We start from the raw sequence: 27,409 nt of genomic DNA, 5'->3' as shown, positions 1-27,409 counted from the left end.
TCTGGTGTCCTTTGACAGCTCTTTGACAGCTCTTTGACAGCTCTTTGACAGCTCTTTGGTCTTGGCCATAGTGGAGTTTGGAGTGTGACTGTTTGAGGTTGTGGACAGGTGTCTTTTATACTGATAAGTTCAAACAGGTGCCATTAATACAGGTAACGAGTGGAGGACAGAGGAGCCTCTTAAAGAAAAAGTTACAGGTCTGTGAGAGCCAGAAATCTTGCTTGTTTGTAGGTGACCAAATACTTATTTTCCCGAGGAATTTGCAAATAAATTCATTAAAAATCCTACAATGTGATTTTCTGGATTTTTTTTGTCATTTTGTCTCTCATAGTTGAAGTGTACCTATGATGAAAATTACAGGCCTCTCTCATCTTTTTAAGTGGGAGAACTTGCACAATTGGTGGCTGACTAAATACTTTTTTGCCCCACTGTATAGGTTTACTCCTTGACGCAGCGGCCGCAGGTTCGACGCCGACCTGCGGCCCTTTGCTGCATGTCATTCCCCCTCTCTCTCCCCACTTTCATGTCTTTATCTGTCCTGTGGAAATAAAGGCCTAAAAATGCCCCCCAAAAAAAGAATCTTTAAATGGCCCGTACCTTCCTGTAGACAGCTCCGATGATGGCAGTGCGCAGACGCATGCCTGAGACAAAGCAAACATGAAAGTACTTCTGGAGGATGAGCGACTGCACACAGGTACATATGAAGAGCAGAGCGGTGTAGAAGTAGCCCTGCCAGGAGGGGGCGCTGGAGTCATTGACGAAGCAGATCAGCAGCCTGGACAGGAGCCGATGAGGAGAGTCAACATTAGAGGACAGGTTTACACTAAGCCACCACCACAACCTGCTCTGCACAGGAAGATTCAGAGCCATTTCGCAGGTAAAAGAAAACCCTGCTGATGATGTGACTGTACATCCCGTGCTTAAGGTCTGTGTATCTAGTAACTACAATAGCTGGATTCCAAAAATGTCTTTGCCTCTCTTTCAAAAAAGGCAGCAGGCATCCCCCATGTGACCTAGGGTAGTTGTTCCCCCAGAGCCCTGTCAGATGAACTCATGCACCCTTTTCATCAATTCCCAATGTATGCTCCAAAAACACTATTTTTTGATAAGCTTTTCATACTGAACTGAACCGTCAATATTAGGGTTGGTTTGGGCAACAATCATACAACTACTATTTGGAAGTGAAGCTGAAAGTTTTATCCATTTCTCCTTTACTTTTAGCAAATAATTTGAAGCGTTTGGGTCAGTAGTTTTAGCTATTTATTTCTATCATTTATTCATATCCTTATCATTTCAACTGTTTATTACTTTTAGCTACCTGTTTAAACGTCTGTGCTCGCTTGCTTACTGCAACATGTTCAGGTGTTACAGCTGATATATTCTTTTATTCAAATAATTTATTCATTCATCAATTAGTTGTGCTGCTCTGCAATCTTTGCGAGTGCCCGCTGACAACAACAGGGCCACGTTCAGCCCCGACAAAACGTAGCAACACGATTATTTAAACTGAAACGCGTTTGAGCGTTTGTCGTATACGCAAACGCTCTGCATTTTTATTACCACGAGTTTACAGACACATCTCTGCTGATTGGGTATCACCTGGGACACGACCAATAAACCAGAGACGCACCCACCAAACCAGAGAAAACATATCTCAAAGCCGTTGCAAACCCTGGTTGGGAATCACTGACCTAGGAGACTGGTCTAGACATGGGTTCCACAGTGCTAAATGAAAGGATATAGATTGTCGTCGGAGAGACTGACTTATCTGTGTCACCCTCTTGGGCTGTATGTTGCCAGAGCAATGTGCCGCAAGACTGTATTATCGTGTCTTTTGTATACAGATATCTTACAGCTGCGACTGTAGCTGTAAGAAGAACTAAAGCCTTGTACTTGTTATAAGATATGAAAGTAAGCCTACTCACCGCTTTGAATTATGTTTTTATCTTTATTGTCCCCCAATCCCCCTGGGGTTGCAGCTGAAACACTAAGGGCCCTATTTTAACGATCTAAGCGCACGGCGTGAAGTGCATGGCGCAGGTGCGTTTAGGGCGTGTCTGAATCCACTTTTGCTAGTTTGACGGCGGAAAAAAGGGTCCGTGCGCCAGGCGCATGGTTCAAAAGGGTTGTACTTAGTGTCTTCATTAACTCATAGGTGTGTTTTGGGCGTAACATGCAATAAACCAATCAGAGGGTCATCTCCCATTTCCTTTAAAAGTCAGGCAGGTTTGGACCTTGGCGCATTGCTATTGTGATGGCGGATTTGCACCGTAATATTTTTATGTGTATTCTTTTGCATGTGTGTGTGCTGCTGCGCTTCCCTGTGTGTGTGTAACAAGCATAGTGTGTGCGCGCTGTGCACGAGCCTAGGCGCATTTTACTAATGCGCTGTTAAAATAACAATGAAATGCTGCGCTATAGACTTCAGACCAGGTTTTTGTTGGTCAACGGCGCGATCACTTTCTGCTGCCTCAAGATAGCAATACGCCCAGAATGCACCTGAACACACCTCCCTGTATGACCAGCACGCCCATGGGCGCAAAGATGGGCGCAGGTGCATATGCTATTTAAACAACGTGGGTGCTAGACGGGAAACTGACAACTGTGTCGGTCTTAAACTAGCAAAGACACTTGCGTCGGGCTTTGCGCTGCGCCGGGTGCAAGATAGGGCCCTAAGGCTCAAATGTCCCCCTCTTATACATCTAAGCAACACATTCATTTAATAGAATACACAGATGTAATTATAGTCAGATCTAGATGGAGCAGTGATATATGAAACAAAACTCTGGCACTCACAAATAAATAGTTTTGTTATTTATGTGACAAAGGAGTTTTCAGCTAAAACACGTTTATTTTTGCCCACTATAAATAAGGACACCGTAAGAAAACAAAAACAGATGGATTTACTACACGCAAATGCCTTTTTTTCACGCATGTCTTGTTTCGTTTTGGGCCAACCTGGGTTGATTGCGTGGAAAGGAGGTGGTTTGGGGCATCAGATAAGGATGCTCCAGCTGGGACGAGGCCTCGGGGAAGACCCAGGACTCCCATGACACACCAACCCGACAGGCTGACCGTCAGGAGGAAAGGCAGTCGGACTGATCAGTCTCCCCAAGTTGGTCAAAAAAGTGCCTCGGAAGACACCGAAGCGACGCCGACTTGAGTGCACGTTATGCGCGTGCGCGAGACGTAATAAGTCTCCATAACAGCAGGCGGCGCTAATCTGTATTGTCGCCCCAAAAAATTAAAACCGGCAGCTGATTGGACGAACGCGTCACGTGGGACTGGCTGCTCCCGGATTTTACAACAGAGCATAATTGCGGCTCGTTCAGAATACGATCTAGTACGACTCTAGTCACGCTAACATAAGTGCACTGATTGCCAGGTTGTCAGGTTGGCCCAAATGAAGGCCGACGGCTCCTCCGACGGACGACGGCACGGAACACACCGAACAGACTCGAGTTGCTGACCTCGCCAGACTGTCCAACGGCCGATTATCGGGTTGGTGCGTCAGGGCCTTTAGTCAAACCAGATAACCAAAAGATAGTCAGATAACCTAAAGATATCCTGGGTATGTTGAACTGGCTTCATGGATCCTTGTGTTTCCCAATGACTAATGACAACTTGAACTCAAAAAGGCATTACAAAAGAGAGTCCAGACATACATGAATACAACTGAAATAACTTCACCCCCTTTTTCCATCCGCCCCAACAGTCTACACTCCCTCCCTTGCTTCCCTACACAGAAACTCATCATAATAGTTAGACTTGAAAGGTTCCCAATGCTAAAATGTTACAATTGGCTTTGTTAAGGATTATGTCCTCAGATACTTGCCTAAATATTGCGGTACAGGCTGGAGGTTGTATGTGCCAACCAATGACCTCTGAAAGAATATAAAAAAATATATACATTGCTAGTACGTGTCGAGCTTGGGACATCTCCAGAACCCGGTTTTTTCCTGCCCCAAACCTTTATATTTGACCTATTAGCCTAAGTTCTGGAGTATTAAAGGTGCATGTACGAACCCCATATACATCAATGCTACAAGGCAACTTCATCCTATTAAAAGGGTCTATACGTCTATATGAAAAACTGAGCTCTCTCACCGGAGGATCTCAGGCCCAACGAACATGAGGACGTCCTGGATGATCTTATAAAGGCAGGAGATGAGGAAGTAGGGCCCAAAGGTTAGGCACAGTGCCCAGAACAGCGAGGGCTCCTTGGTTTTCTGGGGGGTTTTTACAATCAAGATTTCAGACTCTTCAACAGCTCGGCCCTCTTTGCCCTCAGTGTGCGTGACCCGCTTGGGGGAGTACACCATTTTCTGCTCTGTCCTGAAAAGAGAGAATGGAAGGAAAGGCAAACTGCTTCAATTAAATATTCTCAAATCAAAAATACTTTGTAGATAGATGTGTTTGACCTTTTTTTCGTGTGCGGAATTACTTTACGTTGCCTATTTATGTATATTTATTTCTATTTCTCACTGTTAATCACCGGCGTCTATACAGCATCAACAGGGGTCGACATTGTTGTTTAAGTGTGTGAGACGTCAAAAACTGTAACTGGGAGTACAATGATCTGGTACAAGTTCACGATTAAATATTCTCAAATCAAAAATACTTTGTAGATAGATGTGTTTGACCTTTTTTTCGCCACTCAGTAGACCCGCAAAACTTGTAGTCCGAAATGAGATATCCACACAAACTCTTATTATAACAATAAATTAAAAGTGAAAATGATTTGTTTTAGGTGTAGTTATTACAGGTTGGTTGAAACCTAAGACCGAAACCTGCTTGCCAAAAGATTTAAGCAACACTTATATGTACCGAAGGAAAGCAACATATCCCTGTTTCCATGTACGGTACATCAAATCTGGTAGATGTCTACATGTAGGAGGAGGAGTTTCAGCAGGGTAACAATGTTGAACATGTCTGTATATTTTCTTGCAGTAGCATTCTCTGCCATACTGAGCTCCTGACCTTTTGATCTTTTGGCACTCTGTGTTCCAGCGGCGCACCAGCTGAGGAACCACTCTCTGGGAGCGGTCCTCCGAGTTCAGAGACCACAGGTCCTTGTCCTCCAGTGGGCGTTTGTAGCCTGTCACCATCATCCTGGTAGAGGTGAGGGGGGGGAGGGAGGAGAGAGGCATTTAGGTCCAGTGGTACAATAAAAAGGCTTCAGAGGTGCAGAAGAGACACAACTAACACAGGGCGGTCGTGACTGGCGAAAAGAAAATCAAAAGGCCAGAGGGTGATGTTGTGCTCAGTGTACTCTTCTCTATTCTGTAACTTGGCCTGCTACAAATATGTATAAAAAAAGCTATTACTCACTTTCTGATTAACACTGTATCTCATTATGTTTTCTCTGTCACGCAGGCACATTTGCTGAATGACACAATGCGTGTCTGAAAGGTAAACTACATACAATAATGAAAACTAAACTAAAAACTAAATACAATGACACTTTTGCAACAGCTTACACTCACACTTATTCATAAGAAATGCAATAGCATTTAGTAACAGCAGATCTCCCATTAGCTTAGGCCAGTGGTTCCCAACCTTTTTTCCTTGGCGCCCCCCCTACTTATGTCTAAGAAAAGCTGAGCCCCCCTCCGAAACCGAAGTTGAGGCAACTCTCGAGATAGATCCTTGCTTTCTTTTTTGATACAGAGGAGTTATCAGCACTTTTACGTTTCTCTGCCATGTTTCATTCATAAAATAGCGATGCTGTGGCGGCAGGAAAACCGAGGATGATAGCAGCTAGCAGCTGACCTGATGACAGCAAGGGTCGCAGGTTAAGAGGTCCCGGAGGTTTGGCCTACTAAGTAGCCTGCCTACAATTTTAAGCGAGAACAAAAATATATAGTTTTTATACAGACTTTTGTATACATTATATATTCTAGTTTATTCTATTCTATTATTATCATAATTTGTTTAACATGTGCAAATATATATATATATATATATTTTTTTACCTCAACCTCAAACCAGATAAAGACTTGCGCACCCCCTGTGATCTTTGCCGCCCCCCTGAGGGGTCCCCGGACCCCAGGTTGGGAACCACTGGCTTAGGCTACTAAGCTACTACTTTGAGTACAACACACAAGCTAACAACAAGCTAAACTGGAAGTATGCTAGAGTGCATGGGCTGCTCAAAAACGCATGAAAAGTGGTACGCATGGTGGCCGGGTTAGCTCAGTTGGTAGAGCAGGCGCACATATATAGAGGTATACTCCTCGACGCAGCGGCCGCGGGTTCGACTCCGACCTGCGGCCCTTTGCTGCATGTCATTCCCCCCCTCTCTCTCCCCTTTCATGTCTTCATCTGTCCTATGGAAATAAAGGCCTAAAATGCCCGAAAAAAAATTATCTTAATAAAAAATAAATGGTATGCATGACTTGGTGAAAATAGATATCTGATATGGGTCTCGGGCTAAGGTGTGGCTAGATAGCGCCCTCTAACAGTTTTCAAAGTTAAAGCCCCCCCCCGTTTTACTTTAATGTAGAGGTATGAAATTTGGTAGGCATATGTATCATGTCCAGACTCTTGGAGCCATCCCCTAAACACAACAGGAAGTCAGTGACCATTTTTAGGGGTTGTTCTTTTACAAACTCCTCCTACAGATTTAACCCGATTGTACTGACCAATTTTGAAGTCAATCTAAAGACGTGATACATTGTAGGCATGGCAAGGCAGTGAATTTCCATGTTGCACCACCAAACAGGAAATGGTTTGTAAATAGACTGTACATTGTCCAATTTGCCCCCAAACTGCTCATGCTTTAAAAAGGGTCCTGGCCGGAGGACATCTACATACCAATACTAACTTATAATCAGAGTGCGCCTACTGGCAACAGGAAGTTACAGTTGTTATACTTTGATGTCCTCTTATAGCTGGTTGACCAGATCCACCTCAATAGTGTTCAGGAAAGATCTTGACGATGCTTCATTTTCAAGATTGTGATTTTCTTTTTTGTTGAACGTTATGGCGTGGCCGTGGCGGCAGGGCGAATTTTGATGTTATGCCATGAGACAGGAAGATGTTGTAACTTATGTCCAATCTGTGAGTAAGGAGTCTAAACTGCCATGCCTAAAGTTGTCGTCTGTATACGCTGACTATCCACACCACTGGGATATTAATGCTGCGTTCCAGACACAATTTTTTAGCCCGTAGCGTTCAAGGCAAAGTCACGACAAACCCTTCTAGCTAGCGTTAGCTAGCGGCTACCTAACGTTGACGTTAGCTAGCGCTAGCTGATACTAGCGATGGGCTTCATTTAATAAACATAACCTGTAGTAGAACACAATCGTATGTGTATTGTTTTGATTACAATGTGAAAAATTACTTTACGTTGCCTATTTATGTATATTTATTTCTATTTCTCACTGTTAATCACCGGCGTCTATACAGCATCAACAGGGGTCGACATTGTTGTTTAAGTGTGTGAGACGTCAAAAACTGTAACTGGGAGTACAATGATACAAGTTCACGAGTAGTAAGTTACGGGTTTGACTGCCATTCCAGGGCACTTCCACGGGTAGAAGGTTGTGAAAACGCGATTTACGGGTTGCCTGGAATGCAGCATAATTGTCTGCTTACCTGGTGATCCACCAGAAGGTTATTCTAGAGAGGAAAGAAGCTCCAGGCTCAGGGCAGGGATTCTGAAGACAAAAACATTACAGTTAGACCAAAAGAATTCTGCTGCGGAGATACTGATCCCTGAATAAGTTTTTTTTTTTATTTGCATCTAGCTGTGCATTAATTTAAGATGGGCTGACTAGCAACTGGAAGCAGAGAAGAAATGACTGTGACTACACGCTTAAAATTGGGGGACGTGAAGCAAAGATACTGTGTGAGGTGAAAAGGACAGGGGCATGCAGGAATTCTGAAAATGAGAAGATAGTTATTATATTTGGCCCATTGATTTGTCCCACCAACACAGTCAGCAGTTGGAAGTGCAGCAGTGCCTGTGATACACCGCTAATGAGCTAGCCTTAGCAACCTGATTACCACAATTAGCGCCAAAAACCACACTCCTTCTCGGAGTCATAATTCGGTCATATCTGATAACCCAGACACAAACACACATTTTTAGATTCAGTGTGACTTACATTTTCCCCAAAGAATATCATTCTAACAGCCATAAATCCGCTTAGAGATCATAGAAACAGAAGACGCTCCTTATTACTCCAGAACCACCCTGAGATCTATAATGTCTTTGAGGCTACATTTACACCGCTATGTTTTGGTTTTCAAGGGGGGTTTTGAGCCAAAGGTGATCTCTGTGCACCAAGTGTTTTTATCTCCAGTAGAAGAGGACTAATCTCTGTTTAAACTAAGACGCCCCAAACCTCATATCTCATCAACATTCTGGTATACTGGGCATAAACAGGAGGCAGCATGTACAGTGGCACTCCTAAGTTTATGAACCCATGCTAAAGTTGACTAAAAAGAGGAATAAAAAAAAGAAAAAAATAATCATCTTTTGGAAATTGATCTTCATGCCTTAATTAAAAAAATGAGGAAAAATCCAATCTTTAAGGACACCAATTTTCTTTGTGAATGAATAATGTATCGTAAATAAATAAATGTTCTTCCTTAAAATACAGGGGGCATACATAAGTACTATGTTAAATTCCCATAGAGACAGGCAGATGTTTATTTTTAAAGGCCAGTTATTTCATGGATCCAGGATACTATGCATCCCGATAAAGTTCCCTTGGCCTTTGGAATTGAAATAGTATATATATGAGTGACAGAGTGAGAAACATGAGACAGGTTTACAGTGTGAGGTAGTCTCACCAAGTCTTTGATGGCCTGGGAGAAGAGGGGCGGCTGGTCCGTCAGGCTGGACAGGAACAGTGAAACCAGCAGCAGAGCATAGAAGATATAGAAGGTGGTGTACCTCCACACATTTACCGTCAACGGCTAAAATACAAAAAAAAAAAAAAAAGACACAGCTTTTAACCCATGGAACTTGCTGGTGTAAGAGATTGCTTCGTTTGTTGTGTGTTTGCTATAATCATTGTCTCTTCTGAAGGTAATTGTGTTTAAAAGGAACACGCCGACTTATTGGGACTTTGTCTTATTCACCGTATCCCCCAGAGTTAGATAAGTCCATACATACCCTTCTCATCTCCGTGCGTATCGTAACTCTGTCTGAAGCCCCCAGCGCTAGCCTAGCTTAGCACAGATCCTGGAGGTAACCGGCTCCATCTAGCCTACTGCTCCCAATAAGTGACAAAATAACGCCAACATGTTCCTATTTACATGTTGTGATTTGTATAGTCACAGCGTGTACAAATAACAAGGTCACATGAGACACAGTCGCTTTCTAACCGTATACAAACTGGGAACTATATTCTCAGAAAGGCGAAGCACTGCTACTTCTGCTACTTGGGCGGAGTGATATGCTCGCAGCACCTGAGAAGCCCCGTGGTGAGGAGCAGAGAGTAACAACGGTGCTTTTCAGGTGTTGCGCTAATCACTCCGCCCAAGTAGCAGAAGTAGCAGTGCTTCGCCTTTCTGAGAATATAGTTCCCAGTTTGTATACGGTTAGAAGACGGCTGTGTCTCATGTGACCTTGTTATTTGTACACCCTGTGACTATACAAATCACAACATGTAAATAGGAAAATGTTGGCGTTATTTTGTCACTTATTGGGAGCAGTAGGCTAGATGGAGCCGGTTACCTCCAGGATCTGTGCTAAACGAGGCTAGCGGTGGGGGTGTCAGACAGAGACGGAGATGAGAAGGGTATGTATGGACTTATCTAACTCTGGGGGATACGGTGAATAAGACAAAGGCCCAATAAGTCGGCGTGTTCCTTTAAGGACTTAGGAATTATTAATTACACGTGCCACACCAAACCAGTTACATATCCATAGGGCTTGTTTTGAACTCTATTAATCCAAATGTAGTTCAGCTGTGCTGGTGTGAGACTGACCTGGTCCAGAGCCTGGAAGATCTTGGACCTGAAGGTGACTGTGGCACACAGCAGTGCCAGCAGCCAGTAGATCAGCATGACTCCAGATGACTGAACCCCTTTCATCCGTTCATACTGGATTACCAGGGTGGCCAGCAACTGGAACACACACACACACACACACACACACACACACACACACACACACACACACACACACACACACACACACACACACCAGATATTACTTGAAACAAACACACCTTTATTATTGTAAGCTGCCTTCCATGTGGTGTAACAACAAGAAAGTCAGTACATACAGCATTTCTGACATGGTCCAGTTGAAAAAGTACAGTCTACAGACTAACGACAATTTCTCCCCGACAGCCCTGCTTTGTTCCAGTTTTGCTTGCAGCTCTACCACCTTCTTCACAAGCTCAAAATGTCTATAACGGTTCTCTTTTCTTTTTTTTTAGGACTGGAACCTTCTCTTGAACACAATGGATGGATTATTTCCCATCAGGCCTTGGAACGCTTTGGGATTTCACAGGAGGAAATGGAGACCGGAGCTAGATGGGAGGCTGTCTGATGTTTAAATCTGCTGCTATGGACTTGACAAGTGTAAGGGATTGAATGGAATAATAGACTTTAACCTTTTTAAAAAGCCCTACTGTCGGTGGACTGCATTCAATTGAATTTCTATGGTTAGTCACGGCTAAGTTACCGTACAAACCTTTTTGCACTGGTGTTAGGGGTGCAAAGAAGGTAAGGGAATCCTCCTTGTATCCCCTGTTTTGAGTTTTTGAGTGTAACATGTATTTGTTTTGAGCTACACACAAAAACATATCTTCACTATGTGCAAACACACTAACACTTATAGCAGGGATCTTCAACAGGGGGTCATCAGAGTCAATGCAGGGGGGCCTCCAAATTATTGTCAATTTTGGAAAGATTTTTCAAAAATTAAAAAGTCTTAACATGAATATTAACATATTATTAGCAAATATAAATCCCCACTGTTTACTGGCCACTAATCCACCGATACATTTAATCCGGAGGATTCACTGTGCTACGTGTATGTTTAACATTAAAAGATGATTTATAAAATCATGCCAACAATTATTAAGCTATTTTAATAGCTTAGTATTCAATGCAAAAAAAAAAAAAAGGTATATATAAAGGCTTTAGGCCACCCAACAAGTTATTGTAGGCCCAGTTTAATATGCAACTTCATTTTATACAATATATGTAGTAGGGGGGGGGTCCCTGCTCCGTCTCTCTTTCAGTTAAGGGGTCCTTGGCTTAAAAAACGTTGAAGAAAACGTGACTTGACTTAAGTGAAAACGGGTTTTTGACTTATAGAAAACGTGTAGTTTGAATTTCTCTTTAATCACAACTTTAATCTTCACAACAATGCCAATAAAACGAAACTAAAACTGAAATGAAAACTCAACTATAGTCATTTCTGGGAAATGACAGTACACTAAGAACATCTAAGAACAAAAACACTTACATTATAATAAATCCAAACTAAGTGTTGCTCTACTCCAAAGAGAGATGCTAGGTTTCTCATTGAGACACCCATACACGACAAAAGATAAACTCACCATGGTGAGGCCCAGTAAGGTAGGACTGACGTGGTGGACGAGTGCGGGGACACTGGTGCCATGACTTCTTTCCCAGAAAGAATAGAAAACATCTGACCAGCAGATAATCCACAGCAGAAGGCCAACAGCCTGTGGGGAGAAGAACAACTCTGTTTGATGTAAGAACTGTAACTTTTCCCTACACTAGAGCTGTAATCTGGCCTTAAAAGTTAGGCCCGACAAGGCCCGAGCCCGACAGAAGTCGGCCCGAGTCAGACAAGTACATTTTGATTGACAGCTTTTTAAAAGCCCGAACCTGTTTACTAGGGGTGGGAATGGATTGGCACCTCACGATTCGATTCTAAACCGATTATCGATGCAACAGTTTTTTTAATGTACATTTCCATGTGATTTTTAAAAATATACATATAAATCTGAGTTTGCTACTCAGAGTTTGCTAATCACTTCCTAGACAAAGCATCTAGACAAAGCTCAGATTTTGACGTATACAGTATTTGTCACACACAAGTTTTAATGAAATGTTTGGTCTACTGAGGTTTTTATTTTGTAGTCATGCCATGTTTAAGCCTTAAACATGCTTGTGAAAGTCACCTTCTCTCCCAGTTATCTTCCACGTCAGAGGCTCAGTCACGTTTAAAGGTGGAGAACTGGCTTCTTAGAACATGAAACATGAGGTGGTCAGATGTAATGTGATAAAGTAGATGTCTTATTAGATCATGTGTATATATACAAAACATTTTTTCTTTTCGCCATTTTTGTGCGTTTTTTTTTTTTTTTTTTATCATCTCAGCACTCTAAATAGGCCAAGGCATACACTTACCAGCCTCCGTTTCACCTCCTCAGCATCCATTTTCGCGCTAATCGAAACGTATCACCTGACCGCTCATTTACCGCGCAACCCGGAGCGCAAGCCCGAGCCAGTGTAAAATGATAGAAATTAAGACCGAACCCGCCCCGCCGGGCCCCGACGGGTTCGGGCAAAGATCTTCAGCTCTACCCTACACTATACAACTATTGTGTTACTGTTAGAGTGAGTGCTCTTTTTCCAATTTGAAAGTCAGACGCTAATAAAAGTCAATTAGAAGGTCATAGTTTACATTTTGTTAGTGCCATTGTACATGATTGTATGTGTATGTGATATACACTCACCTAAAGGATTATTAGGAACACCTGTTAAATTTCTCGTTAATGCAATTATCTAATCAACCAATCACATGGCAGCAGCTTCAATGCATTTAGGGGTGGGGTCCTGGTCAAGACAATCTCCTGAACTCCAAACTGAATGTTAGAATGGGAAAGAAAGGTGATCTAAGCAACTTTGAGCGTGGCCTGGTTATTGGTGCCAGACGGTCTGGTTTTGAGTATTTCACAATCTGCTCAGTTACTGGGATTTTCACACACAACCATTTCTAGGGTTTAGAAAGAATGGTGTGAAAAAAAGGAAAAACATCCAGTATGCTGCAGTCCTGGGGGAGCGAAAATGCCTCGATGACGCTAGCGGTCAGAGGAGAATGGGCCGACTGATCAAGCTGATAGAAGATCAACTCGTTACCACCGAGGTATGCAGCAAAGCATTTGTGAAGCCACAACACGTACAACCTTGAGGTGGCTGGGCTCCACCAGCAGAAGACCCCACCGGGTACCACTCATCTCCACTAAAAATAGGAAAATGAGGCTACAATTTGCACGAGCTCACCAAAATTGGACAGTTGAAGACTGAAAAAGTTGCCTGGTCTGATGAGTCTCGATTTCTGTTGAGACATTCAGATGGTAGAGTCAGAATTTGGCGTAAACAGAATGAGAACATGGATCCGTCATGCCTTGTTACCACTGGGCAGGCTGGTGGTGGTGGTGTAATGGTGTGGGGGATGCTATCCTATCAATATGGGCCAACATTTCTAAAGAAGGCTTCCAGCACCTTGTTGAATCAATGCCACAAAGAATGAAGGCAGTTCTGAAGGTGAAAGGGGGTCAAACACGGTATTAGTATGGTGTTCCTAATAATCCTTTAGGTGAGTGTATTATGTAGCTATTTGGAGTTTACTGGAGCTCTTATTCAGCCTTGTTTCTATACACAGACATGTTACAGACTGACTTTATTGAAATAAGAGTATGTGCACTATACCCTCTGGCGGAAGGCTGTTTTAAGAAAAATAAGTTCAAAACATACTACACTAAAATAAAATGACAAAACGGAATGTGTGCGCATTTACATGCACACTAGTACTCTGGATCATATTCAGCATATGATGGTTACAGGTGACATTAGTAACTGGTCAGTGTTTTAAGGGAGCACAATGGAGTGCTGTGTTGCACGCTGTTATCGTCTCAATGAAAACTCTTTCACTGAATTTCATTTCATAATATTACATTCCCTTTCAGGTTTGTTGGAATTCCGTTCCAAACTAATACATTCAATGTCAAATTATGCTATTCAGTTTCTCAATGCAATTATTAAAGTTCAAATGATGCGACTCAAATTCAGGGTTTCAATGCAATTATTCAAGTTGAGCAATTCAAAATTCAAATATGAATGATTCAATTTCAGTTTCTAGTGACATATTTCTGCCCATAGGTCGGATGCTCGTCAGTGTTTGCATGAATGGGTTCCTTGGCAGGGATGCCATCCACTGTGAGGTATAGCAAAACAGTTTCTAACTACAGCTATATTAGGGTTAGAAATTATTGAATAATATTCCAAGTCATTTGATACAGAGAGAAAGAGAGACAGCAAGAAACAGAAAGTGCAAACATGTGGACCAGCCAGAGGGCGGAAACGTGTATGTGTACGGAGGAAGTGACACAGAAAATGTATTTAAGGTTTATGCAATCTAACTCAGTGTAATTCTGTGGTTTTTCGGTGAACTGTTATGATTTACACAGGCTTTTTTTTTTTTTCACTCTTCCATTGTGGCCGTCAGTACAACTATAAACACCATCCGCTGTGGTCAGACAACACGTCATACAAACCACTTCTTTACTAGTATAACCTGAGCTCGAGTTGTCTCTGCTCGGATAACTACTTGGATTACATTGAGAGGGCGGACTGACGTGGAGAGCAGGAATGATAAAATAAACAATATGTGACAATTTCTGTAATTTGGAAAAAAAAAAAGAAAATGATCAAGGGTTACATCACTCACAGTTTTAGCTTTGTTGAGGTGACTCATACATATGTAGCCATGGTCGTGGCTGCGGAGGTAGATGAGGTAGATGGGAGCACACATCCAGAGGTAGAGGCATGGCAGCCACACCAGGACGGTGTTCTGGAAGCACTGGGTGAGGTCGGGGTTAGCAGTGTACCATGTACGGTTCCAATCCTGGTAGAGGAAAGAAAAAAAAAAAAAGGGTTGAATCCAAAATAATATCACTAATATGTTGTTAAGAGACTGATGGCTAAATCTACACTACAGTGTTTTTGGGAGGCGTTTTGAGCCAAAAAACAATCTCCAAGCACAAAAGAGTTGTAACTCCAGCAGCAAAACTAATCTACATTTGTACTAAAGGCCCTGACACACCAACCCGATGATCGGCCATCGGACAGTCTGGGGAGGTCGGTGACTCGAGTCTGTTCTGTGTGTTTCGTGCCGTCGTCAGTCGGCCTTCATTTTGGCCGACCTGACTTGCTAGGCAGTTGGACTCAATGACCAATCTGATTGGTGGAGCGCTAACCCGGAAATGAAGAGCGGGATGAGCGTGACTAACGCCTCTCAAAAGCTGACGAAAATCTTTCAAACTGACCTTTGTCGATCTGAAATGAAGACAGGCCGTGTAGTTGCTGAATCTATCTCTCGCTTAAAATGTTTTCAGAAACACGTTTCGGTGAACTATTTTCGTAAAATATGAGATCGTATTCCGAACGAGCTGCCATGATGGTCTGGCTTTGAAATTCCGGAGAAGCCAGACCCACATGACGCATTCGTCCAATCAGCTGCCAGTTTTTATTTTTTGGGCACCAATACAGATTAGTGCCACCTGCTGTTATGGAGACTTATTACGTCTCGCGCACACGCAGAACGTACGCTCAAGTCTCCGTCGCTTCGGTGTGTTCCGAGGCACTTTTTTGACCAACTCGGAGAGGCAGTGGGAAATTGTAAAGTATCCTGAGATAACCCCTGTTATGATTTGATACTATGAATAAAAGTGAAAAGAAGCGCAGCAATGGCGAGAAATAAGACGAGAGATTTCTTCTTCTTAGTTTCGACCGACGACGAGCTAGTACCGTTAACGTTGAAAATAACACGTGACTACAAGGCGACAAAGGCGGCAGAAAACGGTTGAAAATCATAGATGTACATGTTGAAAATACAGAAAATACTTTGGATAAAGAACAGCGTTGAAAAGTAAGAGCAGGGACTTATTATCTTGGAATGACGACGAGGTGAAACTGTTACTGAAAGGTCTGTTAGCTACCTAACCGATAAGACTGACTGACGTTCTTCCTCGTTTCCAAAGGTCTCCGTTTGTGCCCGTCCAGACTACAAAGCAACTCCGGAGTTTTCAAACCAAAATGGGAGCAGCACCGTTTCCAAATTTCTACCTTTTAGGGGCTCAGAAACGCCGCAGTGTTGTGGACGCGAGTCGTAAACGTAGCAGAAGATATTTGTTTTCAAACCAAGTTGTTGTTGTGAAGAAGTAGCCTGAGAATTGTCTCTACTGGACAATAATCAGTGCCAAATAATGGACGAAACATCCGGGTCTGAAAAGTTAAGCCAATGATGAAGTGCCTTAAACCTGCATTCTATCTTCCAGCAGGGGGTGACTTCACAGGTTTCTATAGAGGTCTATGAGAAAATTAGCCTACTTCTCACTTGATTTACTACCGCAGTAAACATTTTCACAATGAGTTTATGTTCTCAATCGCTAGTTTCAAGTCTTCTTCAATACAGCATGAGGGCTGGGCAATATATCGATATTATGTCGATATTGTGAACTGAGACTAGATCTCGTCTTAGATTTTGGATATCGTAATATGGGATAATACGGTATATAAAGGATGCATTACAGTAAAGTGATGTCATTTTCTGAACTTACCGGAGTTACTAGCTGTTCTATTATTTGCCTCCATAGTCATCGTATCCACATTATAGATGATTATTTATCTAAAATCGTACTGTATTAATATTTTCTGAAAGCACCAATAGTAAACGCATCAATAACTGGAACCTTTGGGTTGCCTGGAAATGTCTTGCTCTGCCAACCAAGCTAGCTAGCTACCGCTAGCATTAGCTGGTAACTTAGGGAAAGTCTGCAGATTTTCTGTTCTGCTGTACATGCAGATGAATGGCACCAGTTCCCGGAGGTCGGTGTCGGCTGCGTGCACGGGAATCTCCGCCTGCTCAGTCGTGCTTCCCAACAGACTGAACGGCGTTCAATTCGCATGGCGCTGATCAACACCAGATCACTCACGAATGAGACTTTTATCCTCAATGACTTTTTTACGACCAACGCTTTGTTTTGTTGATGGAGACCTGGCTGAAACCAGGTGACAACAGCGCCTTCTCGGAGCTCCTCCCCCCCGGCTGTTCCTTCCACAACTCCCCGCGAGTGTCAGGCCGAGGCGGTGGGCTGGCCATTCTCTTCAAGGGTACAGATGCAGATTATTACCTGCATTCTGTTATAATAGTTTTGAACTTCAGCTGTTTGTGGCTGATCTGGATTCTCCTGTGTTGTGTGCAGTTATTTATCGCCCACCAAAACTCAACAAGGATTTTATGCGAGAGTTTTCTAAGTTCTTAGCTGATGTTGTTCCAAAATACGACAAGCTCCTGGTTTGTGGGGACCTTGGATCTCATTATCTCCTATGGGCTTTCAGTTTCACTCAGAGAAATAACAGAAACTGGTATCTCAGATCACTTCTCCATCAGGTTTGAGATCAGTGGTCCTCCACCTGCTAGTAAGCCTGTCTCCTCAGCTTCTAGGCGCCGCTGCATCAACTCCTCTTCAGCTGGAGAGTTTGCTTCTGCGTTTGTGGGCTCACAGTTTTATACCAAGAATGGTCTGGTCTCTCCCTCTTATCCAGATAACATTCTCTCAGTGTTCCATTCCAAAAGCACTGAAATCTTAGACTCTATTGTCCCTTTCCGGACTAAATCTATTAAACCTAAGGCGGACCCCTGGCTAAATGACACCACAAGGGCCCTTTACATGTATCACTGGGTTTATTAAGGGACAGTCTAGCCGCATACCAGAAGGCTGTAAAGGCGGCAAAGATGCACCATCTCTCTTCTGTCATAGCTAGCAGTTGCCATGAACTAAGAGTGTTAATACTATAAACTCTGTCGTGAATCCATGCACCTCTGCTCCGACAGAAGTTTCGCTATTATTTTATCGAGAAAAGTAGCATCTGTCAGGTAATACGCCAGTGTTAATTTTAATGTGTTTGTACCTGCTGCTCCTGGGCACTCTGCTGAGAGCACATAATGATACTGCCTTGTTTGTAGATGTCGGGAATCTTGCCGTTTTAGTGCTTTTGGACCTCACAGCATCGTTTGATACAGTGGACCATGCAGTCCTCCTCTCTCGCCTTGATCATTGTGTAGGCATCCGAGGCTTGGCACTTCAATGGTTTAGCTCCTATTTGGCAAATAGGAGCTTCTCTGTCATGACTGGTGACTTCTCCTCGTCAGCTGCTCCTCTCTCTTGTGGGGTACCCCAGGGTTCAATTCTTGGCCCCGTTTTCCTTATATATGTTGCCTTTCGGGGCTATTATAGGAAAGCACAACCTGTCATTTCATTGTTATGCAGATGATTTGCTAATTTATTTGCCCATGAAACCGACGACTAAACTCCCTGCTTAGTTGTATTAATGATATTAAGATGTGGCTTTCACAAAACTTTCTTAACTTGAACAAAGCTAAAACTGAGTGTATCATCTTCAGTACTTCAGGCACACCAAACGATCCAGCTTTGAGTTTGGGAGCTCTGGCTTCATACCTTAAGCCAGTTGTCAAAAAATGTGGGGGTTACTTTTGATTGCAACATGAAATTTGACAAGCAGATCAGCAATGTTGTTAAAATGAGCTTTTTCCAGCTTCGTCTCCTGGCTAAAGTTAAGCCCTTCCTTAACAACAGGCATGATCTAGAAAAGGCTATTCATGCTTTTATTAGTTCAAGGTTGGATTACTGTAATGCTCTTTATGTTGGTCTGAATCAAACCTCCGTCTCACGTCTTCAACTTGTGCAAAATGCTGCTGCTCGCTTTTTAACAAATACATCTAGACATGCAGACAACACTCCCTTTCTCTACACCCTACATTGGCTCCCTGTGCGTTTCAGAATCGATTTTAAGATTTTATTGTTCGTTTTCAAGGCCTTAAATGGCCTGCCCCCGGAGTATTTGTCAGATTTTAACACTGCGTGAGCACAACAGGCCTTTGCGGTCTTCAAATCAACTGGTTTTAGAAGTCCCAAGGTCAAGGTATAAATGGTGGGGTGATCAGGCTTTTGCAGTTGCTGCCCCGAGACTCTGGAACAAGCAGTGTTGGGGAGTAACGGAATACATGTACCGGCGTTACGTATTCAGAGTACAAATTATGAGTAACTGTATTCCATTACAGTTACAATTTAAATAGTTAGTATTTAGAATACAGTTACATTGTTAAAATCAATGGATTACATGACGATACTTCTTTGTTTCACGGGTTTATTCACTCTCACAACTCCATGCATTTCCCAGAAGCCACAATATGAAAATAAAATTAGCTATTTGCATGATCTGATGACTGATAGAGGTGAAGATGGAGCTGGAGCCGGCACAACAGAGCTAGGGCAGGAATGCGCTTCTATCTTGGAAATTCAAACAGCATTTCACATTAAAGAAAGAGAAGGGAGAACGAAATATAACTGTGCAGTGCAACTTCTGCTTGCCAGCAACCAACTTCCTTTCAGCGTCCAAATTCCTCCACCTCCAACCTGAAGAAGCATCTTAAAGTAAGTTTTTTTTTTTTTTAAATTAGCCAAGGGTAGTCGTCTGCTGTAGTTTTACTGGTCACCTTGCTATTTTATAGTTGACGTGCAACCAGAGATGGGGACTCGAGTCTGAGACTCGAACTCGAGTCGCACAAACAGCTGACTTCAGACCTGACTCGGACTCGACCCAAAAGACTTTAGACTTGACTCGGACTCGAGCTTCGAGACTCGTCAACAACCTGTTTTCATGTAATTATTGCTTTTTAAATCAAAATGTATTCATGTATTTCTATTTTCTTTTATTGGCGCATATACGGGGAAACATGACGAGCTGCATGTCCCCTGCCCTTTGCCATAATGTGCAACGTAACGCATGCGCCTATGTGCGCGCACTCACATCAAAAAATGCATTGGCGATGGCGACACCAAATCCTCCTGGAGTTGTGCCTTTTCTCATTAGTTTTGCTTTCAATAACATTGTAAACAGTGGCAGTAAGCCAACAGCTACATGCAAAGTGTGTGGCACCAAGATAAACGACGCCGGATCAACAACGTCGGACTTCATCAGGCATCTCAAAACGCACCTAAATAGGTCATTCACTCACACACTAATGTGAAAAGAGACGTTACATTTAGCATATATCGTCACAGGTAACAAGCTAACCATCGCAAAGTGTTGTGCTAATGCTGGGAAAAGGCTAATTGTATATTATAATTAGTAGTTGCTGAGGCTAAGACGTCCATGGCGCACAGGAGGCGGGACGCATGGATCCATCTCCCCAGGAACAAACGCTGTGTCGGGTGGGCAAACTCATGTGATGCGCAATTGATCCCTTGGTTGATTTGTAGGCTATTAAGTGAACAAGGTGTACCCGGTCCACCAAACACTGGGCCGTCTTGACTGTCTTAATTCTGCACATATTTCTGTTACTGTAGTCCTATTTACTATTTCATTATTTCATCCATGCGTGGCGGAGCGGATCCGTGCGCACTGTCACCTGCCGTGGAGACGCTGGCCTCACTAACCTCTCCTCCTCTGAGTCAGGTCTCCCTCGCGCTGGACTCAGTTTCACTGAGCCTACTAACACTTAGAAAATAAATGGCATTACATCAGTAAGTTCAAACTGATTATTGTGCGTAATTTGGACTGACACTGAGATGCATGTTGTTCTGTAACTGGTGTGGCGAAGAGACGTTACATTTAGCATATATAATCACAGGTAACAAGCTAACCATCACAAAGTGTTGTGCTAATGCTGGGAACATGCAAATTGTATCTTTATAGTTGTATCCATATGATGTGACAGACTTAGGTTAATATTTCACCAGGTCCGAGGTCTAGAGGGGTGTTAAGTAGACCCCATAAAGTTATCCTACAACTGATTTTGATACTGTACTGTCTGGATGGTAGGTACAGGACATGCTTTGAATTCATAAGATCTAACAATACAGTGTTAGGGACAGATCAGATGGCCAGAGACTTGAGACTTGATTTGGACTTGTGGCAAAAGACTTGAGACTTGACTTGGACTCGAGCTCAAAGACTTAACTTGGACTTCCAAAAAATGACTTGTGAACATCTCTGCGTGCGACTTTACATTCTCCTACGTGCTGATTTACTAGCCGCAGAGCCGTTGAAAGACTAGCCCCGTTTGACATTTTAGCTAACGTTAGCTAAAATTAGCTCGTGGTAGCTTAGACTGCGGTTCGATTTTTGTAGTATGCAGTTCGGGACTACAAATACAACAATCTGTTTGTTTAGGTACACATTCAGCCAGTTGGAACAGAAGAACACACCAGAATAGGCCTGTTTAGTAAGCTGTATGTGATGGCCGCATTCCTACACTTATAAAATGCAATTCAATGTGGAAGTAATCCAAGTATTCAGAATACGTTACTCAGATTGAGTAACGTAACGGAATACGTTACAAATTACATTTTTGGGCATGTATTCCGTACTCTGTAACGGAATACGTTTTGAAAGTATCCTTCCCAACACTGGGAACAAAATACCTCCTGATATTACAGATGTAGCTCTTTTTAGGTCCAAACTCAAAACCTATTTGTTTATAATGGCTTTTAATATGTAGTAGTGGTGTGACAATTTCCCTCTCCTGTTTCTATATAACCTTTTCTGATTTAACTTTTTCTGTTTCATTCTTTTTATTGTATGACATGTTTTATTCTTGGTTTCTGATGTGAAGCACTTTGGATACCTGCTGGTGGCTGTAAAGTGCTACATAAATAAATGTTGATTGATTGATTGATTGATTGATTGATTGATTGATTACACGCCGGTAAATCTCCACTGAATGACTCGCTTCAGAAATGTGGAATATCTGCAACTTTTCCTCTTTAGCGTTTAGCTTAGCGCAGTGCCATTGCAACCATAAACAACCCTGGCTTTGCCACTTCATCCTGCCCAGATCCACCCTCTCGTAAAAACCCCCCCCGTCACATCCAGTTTAAAAAAAAAAAAACAAGATGGTGACACCCATATCGCCATACTCAAGGCTTCAAAACAGCAGTCCACAAGCCAGTGGGTGACGTCACTGATGCTATGTCCACTAATTTTACAGTCTATGACCCTGACATCATTGTCGCACGTTGTTACAAGTGTACCAGAGCCCACTTCTGACCACACTAGAGGTGTGACGAGATCTCGTCCCACGAGGTGAAAAGTTCTCTCGTGATATTAGTACACAACAACAGAGCAGCAGCCAGCATGGAGTCTGGCTTTGAACTCCAAATTAGCATAGAAGATCCCCCTTGCCCGTTCTCCAAAGTTGACTCCGAGTTAACTTTTGCAGAGCGGTAGTTGAGTTGCCTGTAAATTGCCATTTTCAGGGTTTAACTCGCTAGCTCGAAGGTTGTTGTTGTTTCTCAAAGAGAACAGAGTTTGAGAACGGCAACACACAGAGAGAGGGAGGAGAAGGACATCCTGGCAACGATGTCCCTCATATATATCCTGGAAATGTACTTCCGTTGATCCAGACTAAGAGTCCTCAGACGACTGAACGGAGCTTCCAAACTGATATTTTATTCTACAACATGGACCATACAATGCCAGGCGCTATATGTACTAATCATACATGAGCAGTAGAACATGAAGCATAACCGGCACCAACTCGTTAGCAGAGATGGGAAGTAACGAAGTACAAATACTTCGTTAATGTACTCAAGTAGATTTTTCAGATATTTTTACTCTACTTTAGTATTTATTTTTGTGCCGACTTTTTACTTTAATTCCTTACATTTTTAACAGGAATATCGGTACTTTCTACTCCTTACATTTTACAAAATTGGCTCGTTACTTTAGTTTCAAATAATTTCAGTGGAATTACGTTATTATTTTTCGCGTCATCAATACCGAATTCAATCTAATTGGATGGGAATATATACGTTGTTATAATGTGCTGCAAACTGTGCCAACCGAAACACCACAAACTGTTGGCTTTCAAGAATTCACCATCGAATTTGAAAAACACATAGAGGTAAATGCATCTTTTTGTTGTTATCAAAAGCTATTTGTTGTTTGTTTCAGTAACTTTATTAAGTTTGTAAGCATGAATGGTCAGTTACATTTGTTCTCCTGCTAGCAATGACGATGCCTTGCTTTGCTAGCATTTAGTTAAGTAACCCAAGTAACGTTAAGGTTAGCGAGGATTTAGTTTATTTGAAAATAATCTAATACTAGCCGATACAATATCGTATATGTATATCGTATATATGTATAGCTTCATATTAAAAACGAATTCAGTAACTTGATTAAGTGTAACAGTGCTGTAGTAACGTTAACGTTACTCAAGGCCGTTCTTGTTTTCGAGACCACTTAAGTTAACGTTAACGTTACTCAATGCCGTTCTTGTTTTCGAGACCACTTAAGTTAACGTTACTTGGTCTTGTCTCAAATCGACTTTATTTTGGGCTAATGTTACCGTTAATGTCTCAGACGTGAGTTAGAGGACTCCTGTTTGAATTCTCACAGAATCACAACTGAATTAATATCTTGCTACTCAGTCAGAATCTTATTAACCTGGAGTCCCAGTCTCTTTCACAACAATCATATATGTGATTTTTTTTTAGGCCTATTGGCAGACATCCATTTAAAATGTAGGTAATGGTATATAAAGACCCTTTTTTCCATGTCCACTGAAGTTTCTCAGCTTGCACTCTAGTAACATTTGTGTGGTCCAGGTAGATTTCCATAAAAAAATGGTTGTCATTCGCAAGGCTACTTTTACTTTTATACTTTAAGTAAATGTCCAAGCCTGTACTTTGTTACTTTTACTTGAGTAGAGCAGTTAAATCAGTACTTCTACTTTTACCAGAGTATTTTTTAAAACAAGTATCTGTTCTTCTACTTGAGTACGGGAAGTGAGTACTTTTGCCATTTCTGGTCGTTAGTGAAGTCTCTACTGTGTGGGTCGGTCCGAGGAGACAACCTGCAGCAGCACTGACTGACTGACTGACTGACTGACTGCACACTAGTAACGTTACATCACCATAACAACAGAGGGAGGTAACGTTACCACCTTGTGGCGCTACTAAGCATTGCAATTATAACTCTGTTACACACTTTATTCCTCCATGGTTTTCACAGGTGCTGCATTTGTGGATGTGTGGCTCTGTAAAACACGTAGCGTAAATATTTATTTAGAGGCATATACCAGCCTCTTACAATGACATGACATGAGCTAACGTTAGCCTACATAAAATACGCTTTTCTAAGTGTCTGGCTGACAGGTTGGCGATGTGTTTCTCACACAGACTCTCTCGTCTCAGAGACACCGCGGTGCAGTGCGTGCTCGGTATTAAGACAACATGGGAACACTTAAGCCGTAGCCATAGTTACAATGTAGTTGGCTTAGGCAGGGCAATGTAGCCTATCTAACCGGGGCTAATAAGGGTATATTAGCATGTCCCGGGAGTGACTAATAACAACAACTGGACAGAGTTCTAAGATAAATGAAAAGACATGAAGGTCGTGAAAATAAACTTACCCAAAATGGATCGGAACTGTCCAGACTGCAGAACTTGTCAAACCCCATTCGCCGCGACGCAACAGTAGCCCAAGCCCGGACTGTTTCAAGTGTTTTTGAAGCTCAGCTTTGGTTTTGTAACCTGACTGTAATTCTTGTTTTTCTCGGTGTTCTTCTGCGCCTTCTTAGTGTTCTTCTTCTTCTTTTTTTGCAGGATTCCGGCAGAATAGACGCTGCTAAGCGTATTACTGCCCTCCACAGGTCAAAGTTTGAACTACATTCTCACATACACACCTGTATCATGCAGGAACTGAAGAACTGCCTTGGATATCAGCTGGTGTTTCTCACTGGGTCCAAACAAAGATAAAAAACATATAAATCCAAGTCCTGCCAGTCTAATAAACAATACTTTTATTTCTGCACACTACTTTTTACATTCTAGGAAAACAGGCTTCACTGTCTCAACACTCCCACATTCACACAAGCCAAAAATATGTTTTCCTACAATGCACAAAGAGTAAATTAACCCACAGTGCCCCAACCCATATCTACAGAATGAGTCGGCAACCCTTTTAATATGAAGTGCCATTTTAAAAATGTTCTTGGCAATCAGTATGCCATATCAGCATTAGGGCTGCCATCATCCACCGAGCCTACTCAGGCTCAGGGTCATTTTTTTGGCATGTGGATTGGAACATTTCCAAAAAACTCTTGCACACTTATTGCACCATTATTCTTGGAGTCACCTCAAGCTCAGTGTTTAGTTCAGGCAGCGCCGTATATTAGAGAGAGTTTGGCCAACTAGGGAACCGAATGTTCTGAGCTATCCCGTTATGCGATTGGTTCCGAGGTGGTCACGTGTTTCGTGGACTCCATGTTGGATACCAACATTCATCTGATTTCCATTGACATAGTGCAGGGAATAGTGGAAATTGTTTATAAATTGTTTAAAAAATGCCCAACTGTTGCGCGTTTGGCTGCAATGAAAAACAGGGAAGCGGCCAAAAGACTACTCAGAGACTTATTAGGCGATGTGGTCACTCACTACAATGGGCATTTTTTATAGGCCCATTTACGATATAGAAGGTAAATATACACTGGAATATTTCCGTAAGGGCCTTTTACATATTGACAAACGTTGATAATAACATGTATATGCCTGTTTATGGTGAAAATAAGCGATTTATTTCAAGATAGCATATAGGGTTATTACATATTACATATTCGTCCCATAGGGTTACACTGTAGAGTCATCTGACGATGGTATCCAATATGGTGCCCATGATTTGAGTTGGCCAAACTCTCTCTAATATACGGCGCTTCTGTAGGGCATAGGTAGCCATCTTGTATGTTCTACAGCAGTGGTTCTCAAGCCTTTTTCAATTCTATACCCCCTTTGAAATATTTTTTCAGTCCAGTACCCCCTGACCAGCACAAAGCATTTACTGTAGAAAAAGAAAGGTTATAAAGAGGTACATTACAGCGCTCCACCATCAGTGTCTGAAAAACACTTGAATGCTACTTTAAATGTTTAGAATCCATAACTAAATGCATTTATTAGTATAGTAGTATTAATTAAGGGAATTATGCATGACTGTTATTTTTTAAATTAACTTTTTTTTAAAGAAATCTCACGTACCCACTGCTCTACCATAACCCCTCTGTTTCATGCCAAGCCACTTAGCCCAATGATTTATATTGACAAAAATGTATTATATTTATTACCATCAGCAAACTCGTGTAACAGAAGTGCTGGGAAGGTATGATTACACCCACAAAGTTGAACCCAGTACAGTAACCCTAACTTAGTGCGCCTTAACCAAGTCAAGTCAGGTCAACTTTATTGTCGATTCTGCAATATGTGCCAGACATACAGAGCAATCGAAAATACGGCTGTTAGTAAGCTATAGTTAGCTATGTATTGGCAAGCAAAGGCACTTGCAAACATAATACTATAGCTTTATCCACATTCCACTTTAACACAAGTTGCATACTGTGTACAAGATTAACTTACAGACTTGTCGCTTGTTTACTTTAACGTTACAAGACATCTTGATGACACCCATGCTCCAGCCTCAACCTTTAGCCATCTTGCCATCATGAATCAGGCAGCCTTTTTGACTTAGTGAGTACACTATCATCCTATCTTACTTACCACTCAACTAAGTGTCAGTATTAGGGGCTGGTGTCGGCTGGTATACAGGGTTCAAAATTCTTTTTTTGTCCACCAGCCAAATGGCTAGTGAATGTTCAAATTTTACCAGCCACTCAATAGATTACCATTGGTTTTTTTTTGGCTGTTGAGTGAAGCAAATCTACCAGCCACTTGCATATTTTATCAGCATTTGGCTGGTTGATGCTGCTAATTTTGAACCCTGCTGGTGTGTGAAGGGGAGTGCAAAGACGGGTGTTGTCCGGCTGATTGTGGTGGGCTGGTCTAGTTCTCAAAAGTCCCGGGCAGATTTTTTACCCCAGTCCAGCCCTGGACTTCTGCACCTCCTATTGGCTGGTCTTTTCAGAGAGAGAGAGAGAGCGAGAGAGGGAGAAAGAGAGAGAGAGAGAAAGAGAGAGAGAGAGAGCGAGAGAGCGAGAGAGAGAGAGTTCTTAATTATTGGTTGTTTTGTGCATGCATTGCCCATGCACACAGAGGGGAGAAGGAAAGCTGCAGGAAGAGGTCTCTCTCTACTTCAAATGCTGCCAATTGGGGTGCCTGCATAGCTCACCTGGTAGAGCAGGCGGCCATATGCCGAGGATTAGTCCTCAATGCAGTGGCTCAGGGTTCAAGTACGGCCTGTGGCTGTTTGCTGCATGTCCTCTCCCTGCTGTCCTGTTTATTAAAGGCTAAAATTGTCTTTAAAATTCTGCCGATTGCTGCTTTAAATATAGCTGCCACAAGGAATTGTGGGATGGCATTATCTTCTTTCCTTTCGTAAAGAATGGTCCAGTGTAAGGAATTATTGAAGCACCTTTCCTTATCACTTAGGG

General features: G+C 42.4%; 1 protein-coding gene across 1 annotated transcript in view; it reads right to left on the bottom strand.

The window, feature by feature from the left end:
* The window catches only part of abcc1 (ATP binding cassette subfamily C member 1 (ABCC1 blood group)), a 53,315-nt gene extending 28,694 nt beyond the window's left edge, over positions 1 to 24,621 (bottom strand). The window contains exons 1-9 of the mRNA XM_078268783.1: positions 24,446 to 24,621; positions 14,675 to 14,851; positions 11,532 to 11,660; positions 9,946 to 10,083; positions 8,803 to 8,928; positions 7,600 to 7,661; positions 4,981 to 5,112; positions 4,108 to 4,335; positions 598 to 775 (exon numbers count right to left, since the gene is read on the bottom strand). Of these exons, the coding sequence (XP_078124909.1) occupies positions 598 to 775; positions 4,108 to 4,335; positions 4,981 to 5,112; positions 7,600 to 7,661; positions 8,803 to 8,928; positions 9,946 to 10,083; positions 11,532 to 11,660; positions 14,675 to 14,851; positions 24,446 to 24,493 (1,218 nt within the window). The 5' untranslated portion in view covers positions 24,494 to 24,621. The remainder of the gene's footprint in view (positions 1 to 597; positions 776 to 4,107; positions 4,336 to 4,980; positions 5,113 to 7,599; positions 7,662 to 8,802; positions 8,929 to 9,945; positions 10,084 to 11,531; positions 11,661 to 14,674; positions 14,852 to 24,445) is intronic.
* Positions 24,622 to 27,409: the final 2,788 nt, after the last annotated feature.

This window comes from Sander vitreus, chromosome 15, assembly GCF_031162955.1.
Source record: "Sander vitreus isolate 19-12246 chromosome 15, sanVit1, whole genome shotgun sequence".
Classification (NCBI taxonomy): domain Eukaryota; kingdom Metazoa; phylum Chordata; class Actinopteri; order Perciformes; family Percidae; genus Sander; species Sander vitreus.
This window is presented reverse-complemented; position numbering and strand designations above follow the sequence as displayed.